Source organism: Elephantulus edwardii, unplaced genomic scaffold, assembly GCF_000299155.1.
Source record: "Elephantulus edwardii isolate Elephantulus edwardi_28Jun2011 unplaced genomic scaffold, EleEdw1.0 scaffold00466, whole genome shotgun sequence".
NCBI lineage: Eukaryota > Metazoa > Chordata > Mammalia > Macroscelidea > Macroscelididae > Elephantulus > Elephantulus edwardii.
In genome coordinates, this window is record NW_006400216.1 from 138,598 (window position 1) to 150,314 (window position 11,717).

Genomic DNA, 11,717 nt, shown 5'->3' on the forward strand with positions numbered 1-11,717 from the left:
GAAAGAAACAGAAACCACCACCTTATCCAAAGAAAAACCACCACCTTGTCCCAAGTTCGGGCGCCAGAATGTTGCAGACCAAGGGTCCAAAAGAATAGAATAAATTTATAATAAAGAGACAAACAGCCAGGAATGATATAGAACAGAGAGTGTGAAAAACAGGGGGCCAACAGTTCCCATGACTGAAGGCCCTGAGCCACGCTTCTCTGAGTCTTTATATAGAAAAACAAGGCAGTACAAAACAAAGGATAATGGTGAAATCTTTTACAGATAAGGCCAAGTTCCTCTTTATGTTAATCTCAAGAGGGAGGGATTCATTTGATAAAAACTAAGAACAATGTTGACTCCTAGGGAACGCCCTAGTGTCACAAGGTGACCTTCAGCTTGTATTAAGCCTCCCTCATTTACCTGATACAGCATTTGGTCTACTATTATTAAATTTGATATTCGGCTTCCCTCACTTCTTGAGATATGAAAGGGATCAAAAAAGTGAACAGAGAATAGAGACATGTCAGCACCAACAGAGAAGAGCCTGGAGCAGAGCATGTCCTCTGTGTTTTTGATCAGAAAGTCCAGTTGTGGTAGCTGAGTATGTCCATTCTCATGGCTGAGAGATCTAGTTGTTAGTGGAGTGTTAGCCTCATACTCTATTGATTCCTCCTGTCCTGATTCTTCTGTTTATCCAGGCAGCTGGGGACCATCTATGCCTGGGATGGCTGCTTGGAAGACCCTGGCACTGTGTAAAAACCTAGGAGTAGAACACAACCAACCAAGCACATTATCAGGCTAGTCCACTAGGCTGTCCGTGAAACTGACCCTACACCCCCACAGCAAGGAACCCATCCTATGAGGAGTTTTCTTGTCCACACATCCACACACAGCCTTGGTCATGCAGCAGTTTCTTCTCATGTTGGTCATGTCCTTCCTGCCAGGTTGACTCCTAGAAATAGATTTGCTAAGCTATACAAGTGCTTTGAAGGCAGCCAGGAAAGCTGGAGTGGAAACCTTTGTTGATGAATGCCATAAACAGGTGAAAAGTGCCCATGAACTTAAATACTTTAAAAGCATTTTCAACTGCCTAGACATGTGAAGTTCTTTAAAGTTAGGGACAGTGGGGGGAATGCTTATTTAATAACTGATTGTAGAACCTTTCTTCTCATTCCAGACTTTTGTTTAATCTGTTGCACTAAAACAAGGCTGGTATTTTTATCTAGTGGCTGGAAGGCGAGGATTGGCTTAGTCTGGCTGTACAGGGCGTGATAGGCATGTACTGGCCCATCAGCAAGCTCAGCAGCTGTCCATGTGGCATTGTGTAGTGGGACAGTCAAGGTTATCACACTGCTGCTCCTTGTCCCCAGCCATTCCAGTGTCAGTGCTTTGCTGTTTGTTGTGGTTCTCAGTGATCACCCACCTCACACAGTCCCTTCTCTTCCATAGTGCTATTGGAGGTCACCTTCTTAATTTTGGAAACTGTAACAGTTGACTTCTTGGGTGTGTCTCCCATATTTGATGCATTGCTTTAGAGTGTTTGGGTTTAAAACACTGGAAAGTTTCAGAGTCTGCAAATCGACATTGACCCTTCCTTTATTTTTCAGACTTTCTGGGAATGAAAATGGTTGGTGAGCTTCTACGAATGTCAGGCGCCTTCTTCATGCGGCGTACCTTTGGTGGCAATAAGCTCTACTGGGCTGTATTCTCAGAGTATGTGAAGACCATGTTACGGGTAAATGCAAACAGATACATAGTTTTTCTACACCACACTGTAGCTCTCTTCTCTGAGTATGTGAAGACTATGTTAAGACAGTTACTAAGTCCTTGCACATTACACTCTGTTTTCCCTGGTGTTTGCTCCTAAGATGTTATTTAAACATTTCCTTCTGGAGGAGCTGCTTCAGTAGGATTTCTCCTTCAGGGAATGTGCATCTACCCTAAGTGGTGGTTTCATCTGAGGCTCTTTTGTTCACCCACACTGTGAGCTGTTTTTTCAGAGGACTAGGGGTGGAATGTGGGGGGAAAAAACAGAAGATGCACTTGTCATTTAGAGAGTAGGCAACGGGCTTTGTGTTGTATTTTGTTTGTGTTCTCTCTTTAAAGACGGGTTATGCTCCTGTTGAATTTTTCCTCGAAGGGACCAGAAGCCGCTCTGCGAAGACGCTGACTCCTAAGTTTGGTAGGTCCCTCGCAGACGAGAAGACCACCGCCTTCATGGTCAGAACTTACGTGCGGCCGCATCAGCCTGCTAAATAAAACTCGACACTTTTTGGCAAGAGAGTCTTTTCTTTATACCTATTTCTTCCAGCTTAAGTGTTTATATTTATGGACTTGTTCGTGTAATATACCCTGTTAGTCATTGTCTCTCTAGGGATCCCTGTTTTCTGATGATGAAATGTTTCCCCTTATGTTTATAGGTCTTCTGAGTATTGTAATGGAGCCATTTTTCAAAAGAGAAGTTTTTGATACCTACCTTGTTCCGATCAGTATCAGTTATGACAAGATGTTGGAAGAAACTCTTTATGCATATGAGCTGCTCGGGGTCCCTAAGCCTAAGGAATCTACAACAGTATGTAAAGGATAGCCTGGTTTCAGTTCACTTGCAGCTTGATGATTTTCTCACTTAGACACCCTCAGTTTTCTAAATGTTCTCCTTTCTGTGTTCCTTTTCTCTGTTGTTCTGCTGGTAGGGGTTGTTAAAAGCCAGGAAGATTCTTTCTGAAAATTTTGGAAATATCCATGTGTACTTTGGAGACCCCATCTCAGTTCGATCTCTGGCAGCTGGAAAGATGGACCGGAGCCCATATAACTTGGTTCCAAGGTATAAACCTATGTGGTTTTGTATCATTGTAAAAGCCATTCTAGCATAGCATTTACCAGTAAGGCTCTATGCTTTATGAGCTTACATAGCAATGAGCATTAAAATCTAAAGGTTTGTGTTGTGACTCTTGAATTGACCACTTCTCAGATTGAGATTTACCTGCAGTCACACAGCAAAATATAGTGCTATCATTACATTTTCTCCAGTGGAAAATTTCTTAAAGAAGAATTTGCTCAAAAGTAATTAGCTGCAAGATTATGTGTCAGATATGGCAAGTAAAAAATAATGATCATTCTTCCCAGGGAACCAGCCCTTACTAAGTTAAAGTGTTAAGATTCCTTTTAGACCAGTGTATGCACTGAAACTGTGGAGTATTGTTGGTTGAGCAGTCAAAGTGTGTGCTTAGTGTAATTTCTGATCCAGGAAAGGATTGGATAAAAATCATGAGTGGAACTGAGACCTTATTCTCAAGACATTGATAGTTTTATCAGTTCATAAATGTATTTGGTTTCTTGGGGGTGGTGGTGGTGTATGTTTTCCCAGGATGAAGGAACAGGTACTCATTATTTGCACTCTCTTCATTTAGAGAAGTGGGACCAAAGGGGACAGAGAGTTCTGCGCTTGCCAGCCCTCCAAGACCACCGTGCCCTTCCCAAGCTGTCTGTAATTCTCACAGCCCCACACAGCTCTGGGGCCTTGACCCTGCTAGGCCTTGGAAGCAGAGTTGCCTCCTAGGTGTGAGAAGCATTTCTGTTGGGTTACCAGTTCTCTCTGGTGTAGGCCATCCTGTGTATCCACAGAGAAGGGTCTGTCTTTCCCCTTTGCTATTGACCTGTGATTGGCTGTTTTCTAGGTAGCAGACCTGTGACTGGCTGATTTCTGGTAGCGGAACTGTGATTGGCTGCTTTGTGTTCTCTTTCAGGTACATTCCTCAGAGACAATCAGAGAGCATGTATGCCTTCGTCACTGAAGTTGCCTATAAGATACAGCTTCTGCAGATTGAAAAGATGGTTCTGAGCCCATGGACCCTCATAGTTACGGTCCTGCTGCAGAACCTGCCATCTGTGAGCTTTGATGCTCTGGTGACTAAGACCCTGTGGCTGAAGGGGTTGGCGCAGACCTTTGGAGGATTCCTCGCCTGGCCTGGTATGTGGCTGCACCACCTGCTGGACGCTCCAGCACTGCATTGTTTCCTTGTTCATGTCTTGATTTGGAAAAGTTATGGCCTGGGAAGAGAAGTCTATGCCAGACTTCGAGTAAAACATTGCTCAATGAGAAAGAAAATCTAATCTTTTGTTTTTGGTGGGTTTTGTCTGTTTTTTAATCACTGTACAGCCTTGAACCCAAGCATGTTGGTTATTGAGAATGATTGATTACATGCCATTTTCCTTGCTAGGTTTTAGATAGCTTGAGAATTAGAATCATCTCCTTGGACGTTGCAGAGCTGAGAATAAAAGTGTGAATGCTTTGTCTTCTGCATATTCTTCCCTCCAAACCCAGCTCTCTTTTAATGTCTGATTTGCAGCTGTGGACACATTTGCCTCACTAGGTTGTAAAGACAAAGAAATCATTTTTCTGGAACTTTATACAATCTTTCATATCTACTTTGTAGAAACCACCTTGATTAAATAATACACACTGGCAATTTGAAATGTAGAAGGCAGTGGTTAATGTTCCAGTCTCTTGATTTCAAACTGGAGAAACTATACAGTAGGAAGGATACTGCTTTTAAACACTATGTGCTCCTTTCTTCAAGTGCCTACCATTCGCTCATCTAGCCTGTGCCTAGTCTACCCAGTGCTGTTTACTCCCGTGGACACACAGTTCACTAGGATGTCATTTCTGTTCCTGAGGATCCCCTAGTTTACAGAGGGTACAGGTGGGTGGGTTGAGCTGTATGTGAAATAAAGGCAAAGGGCTCTGGTTAATCCACATGGCTGTGAATCCTGGGTACGAAGTGCCTTCAGTCAGGGAAGAGGTCACAGAGGGGATATTTGAGCCCATCTTGACGGAAAAATAAATAGGTGGTCCCTGGGAAGGAGCTTCACTGTGAAAGAATTCAAACATAGGAGCAAGCTAGGCATTCAGACTTGTTTGAGCTGAAGAGTTGTGGACAACAAGGATGTGGATCGCTGGATCACATAGCCCCACATGCCATGGTCCTGGCTTGGTGTTTATAGACAGTGGAATCAGGAGAGGAGACCAGAGAAGGACTGGCTCAGATTGGCTCTGAAAGATCAAACTGGTGTCACTTTCCAAGATGGACCCATCAGGGAAAAGCAGGGAGTCAGGGTGACCAGTGATGAGCTGTAAAGACTAACCCAGTTCCTGATGGAGCTAGGAGGTCTGCTGGAGGAGCCACCCACAGAGTCAGCAGTTGAATGTCAGCAAACATTAGGCAAAGGGAGATACAGCAGACATCTGTTCTCCATGCGGTGGTGCTGGTGTTAGGGGCTGTCAAGTCAACTATCCACTCCTAGCAACCTGGTGAAGAGCAAATCTGAACCCTGTGCCATATTCACCGTCTCCAAAGCACTCGAGCCCATAGTTGTTACTTTGTCAGTCTGTCTCCTTGAGAGTCTTCCTCTCTTTCTTTGACCCTCCACCTTTTCCAGCATGATGTCTTTTTCCAAGGACTGGCCCCTCATGCCCAAAGTATGTAAGACCATCCTTGCCTCCAAGAAGTACCTTAACTGCACATTTTCCAAGATACACTTGTTTTATCAGTTTATGATACACTCAGCACTCTTCTTCACTTCAACTCAGAGGCATCAGTTTTCCTCTTATTGGCCAGCTGTCAGATGTGAAGCAAGATCGGTAGGGCTGACGTGACCTTTACTGAGGGCCTTGCTGCCTTTGTTGTTATGGGAGGTCAGCCCTGCTTACTGAGACCTGTCTGCTAGGTGCCTTAGTTGTCATGAGGGGAAGTTGCCTGTTGACTGAGACCTGTGTTAGTTCAGTGCCTTAGTTGCCGTGATGGGAGGTCATCTGCTTACTGAGACCTGTCTGCTCTGTGCCTTAGTCGTCATGATAGGAGGACAGCTCTGCTTACTGAGGCCTGTGCTGCTCGATGCCTCTCAGAATTCCCCTAGGAACCACCTGCAGAGGATTTATTTCAAGTCCACTTTAAGGTGTCTCCAATGTCATGATGGTTATGTGCTTAGAGGCTAAGAAGAAAAAACTCTAGCTATACTTTTTTCCTTTTTTTTTTGTCACCCATACCCTCTGCCAAGATGCTTCTTAAAGCATGTTATGCTATTCTCCCCCACCTACCATATGTTACTGTGAAACAAATTAGGATAGTATCTTACAAAAATACTATGGGAGGAGGGCTTGGTTGGATAAAACAACTATGGATGCATTCCTTACTGTGTAAAATAGGGTGGTGATGAAGGTGGTTGTCATGTACTGATCAGAACCAACTCACAGCTGGCCCAACAGCAAGTTGCCAGAGCTGTAAACACACAGGAGGAGATTGCCCATCTTTCTCCTCTGGAGCAGCTAGTCGGTCACAACCACCTGTGTTTGGGTTGACAGCTCAACTCCTTATTTCTAGGCCAACAGAACTCCCTTAAAATTCAGTACTCTTACACTCATCATGGACATTCTCACTAACTACTGTCTGATTCACGTACATGCTATTTTTCTAGTCATCTGATTTCTCTATTAAAAAAAACTACTCTTAATTTTTTTTTTAATTTAGTGAAAGTTTACAGAGACTTTGGATTTCCATTCGTTCATTGTTGCACTTTTCTCCCTGCCCACCCCGCCCTCCCCAATTTGCTCTTCTCTTTGAAAAGTAAAAGAAAATTTATTCCATTTTTATATAGTCCCTCCCCCCTAAGTCCACTCCATTGTGAAGCCTTCATTCTGAACTCCTGTCATGACATATACCTAATCATATATCCCTTTTAGACAATTCTCTCCCTCATCTGTTTCAGTGTTGTTGTTATGTGCCGTCGAGTCGTTTGCGACTCATAGCGACCCTGTGTACAACAGCCCTAAACCCTGCTCTATCCTGTGCCAATCGCATTGCCTCTGATACACCCATCCCGATTACTCTAGTCACTGAGGGTAGTATACATTATTTATCCCCTCTTTCTCAGGTTAGAGTTGGTGTACGTTTGAGAATGGCTGATAGATTTGGGGAAAGGTAAAGGTATGCTCCTAGAAAAAGGCCTTATTTACGAAGCAGGGCTTTAAAAGTCCTGCACACACAGAGTCAGTATTGTAATGGGTCCATACCAGCCCTGACACCAGAAGAGACTTCTCTTTGGAGACACAAGGGTCTGTGCACTCAAGGCCTGGAGCTCCCCACAGTGGTTATCTCACGTCTCCAGCTCCTGAATATGTTGTCTCTTGTGTAGATAACAAGCCTGCTGACGAAGTTGTCCAGTCCAGCATCCTTCTGCACTCCAACATCGCGTCTCTTGCAGACGACGAGGTGGTCCTGAAGATGGTCTCCACAGAGTCAGAGGTGGTTGAAGGCCTGATGCTCCGGCACATCATGCTCCTCATGTGTTCAGCTTATAGGAACCAGCTGCTCAACGTTTTTGTACGTCCATCCTTAGTAGCTGTAGCCCTGCAGATGGCACGCGGGTGCAGGAAAGGTAAAGGTTGAGGGTCATGATTTTGACTCCTGAGTGTGTTCTGAACAGTCGGCTTATTGTAAGGCACCAGATAGAAAGCATTTTTGATGCTTGGCTGCGTACATAGCATGAATAATCCATACCAGCTTTTGAAAACTTTGAGATTGGGAGAGACCTAAGAAGTCCTATAATCTAAGTTTCTCCTTTCATAAATAAGAGGGAATAGCCCCCTCAAGCTACGTGATTTCTTAGAAAAGAATCCAGAGTCGGCCCACAGGTGCTTTTCTATAGCAGGCAGGGAATGAGTGCCAGGTGTAGGTGCGTGTGCTGTGTGCACAGCCACAACTGAGATGAGACAACAGGGTGAACCTGAGCAAAGCCCAGCTCTTGCTCTTTAAGAGCCGATAGGGCTCTGCCCAGGCCGCAGTTGAGAATCAGCGAGGGAGGGAGCCCACCCCTGAGACCTCTGCATACTTGGTCTGAGGTACGAGCCAGACTTCTATCTGCTTTTTGTTTTCCGAAAGCTCTGGGGCTTCCCCAGCTCAGCCAAGAGGCACTGTTTCAGTGTAGATGTTCAGCCCTGGGTGGTGCCTCTGAGGACCCCGGGGAAGTTCATTCAGGACATAGAAAAGGAAAAGCTTACATTTTGCTGTAGCTAAGTATGATTTGTTAGACTGGAGTTCACGAATACCTGAGAGGCCCACGAGTGCAGTGAGCTTCATGTGAACTGGACGGAGACGGAGACAGGGCTTTGTGTCTCGTGGCCACATGCTCCTGTGGGGAATCTGTTGAGGGCATGGCTCAGAGGCGGAGAGGTCTAGGGCATGTCCTCTGGATGAACAGGCACAGCTAGCCTCTGTGTGCGTGTTTGTGTGTGTGTATGTGTGTGGACATTGTTTTCTGTCATTACATTCTGGCATATTCTAATGCAGAGCACAGTACAAATATCAGAAATAGAAATGTAAAGGAAAATCAAGAAGCGGCTTCCTTTCTCTCTCTGCAGGGAGCAGTTGGGACAGAGGGCAGTGAAGTACCGGGTCCTAAGGAAGGTGGTACGTCACTCATTAGCACTGACTGCCCTGAGGCCTTGAGGAATGAGCCTAGTTTAGACTCAGCCTTTGAAACCATTCTAAGTGATAGTTTACCCTGAAAGTAGCGTTAGATTGGGTTTCCTTTCCTTTAGGGGCTTAATTCTTGTCCCTATGAACAGAGAGCTCTGGTGGCCTAGTGGTAAGGAACTGCACTGCCAACCCAAATGCACATGCTTTGAATCCACCAGCTGCTCTGTGGGGAAAAGATGGATAGTCTCCCATGCAGTTTACAGCCTCTGAAAACCCGCTAGAAGGGTCAGCTTTGAGTCCGTTCCTACTCAGTAACACATAACAACAATATGAGTAAAAATAAACCTTTGAATACTGGGGATATTGTGGACTTTTGGTAGTCTCTGAAACCTTAAAAAGCAGTAGTGTAATTTCCTATAATTTCTTTCCAGAGGATGTCTACAGTCACTTTTACTTCCTCCGCGATGTTTTCTCAGATGAGTTCATCTTTTTCCCAGGAAATGCACTAAAGGTAAAAATCCCCTCAACCAGAGAGTGCTGTGAGATCCGGTGGTCATGGCGAGTGGCCTGGCCGGCTCAGAGAAGATGCTTGGGCAGTGATGCTCACCATGCCCAGCTTGAGCTCAGATGAGTGGGTACTATGCAGTTAGATGAGGGTCATCCTCTGAGTGCTCAGGGCTGTCTGTCACAGCCACCTCTATTAGTGAGAAAGTAAAGAGAAGACGGTGCCCAGGTGCTCCTGTGACCTGCTCATCTTGTTGGGAGCCAGTACGCGCATGCCTCTGCAAGAGAAGCCTAGAGTCTGAGAGAGTAAACAGAAGGGGGTTCTTGTGTACTCTGGAGGAAACTTTGATGACAAGAGGCTGTGGTTTGAACCCACCGTTGGCTCCTTGGAAAGAGCTGGTCAGTCTCTTTCCGTTTTGATGTACAGTCATAGAAATGTTAGAAGTTCATTGTGAGCTGGTTCTGACATGACAGCAGTGAGATTGTGTGGTACCCTGAAGGACTCCCCTATGAAAAACAGATCTGAGCCCTGTCCTATCTTCTGCCGACCTCACCATCTCTGACATACTTGAACCCATTGCTGCAGTCATGGTGTCAGTCCACCCTGTTGACACTCTTCCTCTCTTTCACTGACCTTCCACCTTTCCGAGCATGATGTCCCTCTCCAAAAAATAGTCTCTCTTAACAGTGTGCCCAAAGTATGTGAGACGAAGCTTGACCATCCTTACCTCCACCAAGCAACCTGACTGTATTTTCTCCAAGACCTATTTGTTTGTTCTTTTGGCAGTCCATGGGATATATGATACCTTTATCCAACACCACAGCTCAAAGACCTTGATTTTCTTCTCTCATCCTTATTCATTGTCCAATTATCAGATGCAAAGCAGGTGATTAAAAAGACCCTGGCCTAAATCAGGCACACCTTGACCTGTAAACTGACATCACTGCTCTTTAGCGCTTTGGAGAGGTCTGTGGCAGATTTTGTCAGGGCAACACATCTCTTCATTTCCAGACTGCTGGTGCCCAGGGTGTCGCTTCTGGATGGTTCTTTGTTGCACCTGAGGAGTCTGCCTTGTGCCACATATTCCTTCTCAGCCAGGGTGTTGTCCTTGCTGGGTTTTGTCAGCTCAGCATTCAGTCTTAAGGGCCTGCCTGTTTCAGTCAAGTTCATCAAGCTGTTTGTGACAAGTAATAACTTGTCAAATAGGCCAAAGAGATCATACTGACAGCCCATTTCTTTCTCTCGAGACGTGCTCTTTTGGAAACCTAAACTAGGATGAACATGTAAGAAAACATGGCCAGTTTAGAACGTTTGCTGGATGACACCATGTGACTATCCACAGCCACAGAGGGCACTCAGATGTCATGTCATGGCCCTCCTCCCTCGTCCTAGAGGCATCGATTCTTCTGCCATTTATGCTCTGCTATCTTGTCCAAACAGGAGACAGCTGGTTTATGGTTTTGCTTTCTGAATTTCAGCTGTTTATATGCTGTTTATTATTAGACTTTACCTGTTGACCAGATTTGGGGTTGTCCCTATCTCGCCGTGCTTGCCTTTTCAAAGTCATTCTCTTCATGTGGGCCACAGACAGGGAGTCACACTGTTGACTTAATGCACATGTATTCATGAACTAGACTGCATCATTACCAAATCATCCTAATTCTCTTAATAGGAAGAGGTGGAAACTACTTCCATAATTCTTTATATCTCAGTCGTAATGATAGAGTGAACCAATTGTGGGATAATGGAAGAGAACTTGATACATGTCATTGTTTTGTGGTCAGAGGGTAGGTTACTATTATTCTCAGACCAGGCTGTTTCTGTGTTAAAGGAGGGAGTGGATGTGTGTACTCATATGGTATGTATTTGGTTTATGAAATAAAATTAAGGTAAATATTTACTAGTCTTTAATATTCTTGTTTAAATCTATACTAAAAGGCTTCTTAGCTGTAGAAAGAGAACTTTTGCCTATTTTACAACTAACTATATATAACCATATATAACATATATAACCATATATGGCAAGGTTCATATCCATTGTTGATAGGGTGGCTGTGTTGTAGCCAGTACCTAACCACACCACCAGGAAGTAGAAGCCTTGTTATTGTTGTTGTTATGTGTCATCAAGTCACTTGTTATTCTTAGCAGTACTGTGTACAATAGCCCTGAAACCTGCTCTATCCTGTGCTAAAATTATTGTCTTTGATACACCTACCCTAATAACTCCAGTCACTGAATTAATCTATCTCATCGAGGGTCTTCCCCTCCTGCACTGTCCCTCCACCCACCAAGCATGATGTCTTTCTCCAAGGACTGGTTCCTCCTTGTAACATGCCCAAAGTATGTCAGATGAAGCCTCAGAATCCTTGCCTCTGTGAAGTAGCTTGGTTTCACCCTGTTCAGGATGAGTTTGTTTGGTCTAGCAGTCCATGGTATATTCAGTACTCTTCTCCAGAACCCCAGCTCAAAGGCATCAGTTTTCTTTCTGTCATCCCTAGTAAGTGTCCAGCTTTCTGATGCATAGCAAGTAATTACAAAGCCTATGGCCTGGATCAGGTGCACCTTAGTCTCCAGACTGACATCATTGCACTTCAATACTCTAGAGAGGTCCCTGACAACAGACTTTCTGCAATTTGTCTTTTGATTTCCTGGCTGCTGATATCGAGAGTGTTGCTTGTAGAGCCAAGCAAACTAAATTTGTTAACAATCTCAATCTTTTCACTAGTCATGATGCTGCCAGTCGGCCCAGT

General features: G+C 44.6%; 1 protein-coding gene across 1 annotated transcript in view; it reads left to right on the forward strand.

Annotated features, from left to right (window-relative positions):
- Nucleotides 1-11,717, forward strand: part of GNPAT (glyceronephosphate O-acyltransferase) — a 58,765-nt gene that overhangs the window by 38,711 nt on the left and 8,337 nt on the right. Inside the window, exons 5-11 of the mRNA XM_006902891.1 lie at nucleotides 1,596-1,723; nucleotides 2,095-2,170; nucleotides 2,409-2,560; nucleotides 2,682-2,812; nucleotides 3,735-3,958; nucleotides 7,180-7,422; nucleotides 8,894-8,973. Coding sequence (XP_006902953.1) covers nucleotides 1,596-1,723; nucleotides 2,095-2,170; nucleotides 2,409-2,560; nucleotides 2,682-2,812; nucleotides 3,735-3,958; nucleotides 7,180-7,422; nucleotides 8,894-8,973 — 1,034 coding nt within the window. The remainder of the gene's footprint in view (nucleotides 1-1,595; nucleotides 1,724-2,094; nucleotides 2,171-2,408; nucleotides 2,561-2,681; nucleotides 2,813-3,734; nucleotides 3,959-7,179; nucleotides 7,423-8,893; nucleotides 8,974-11,717) is intronic.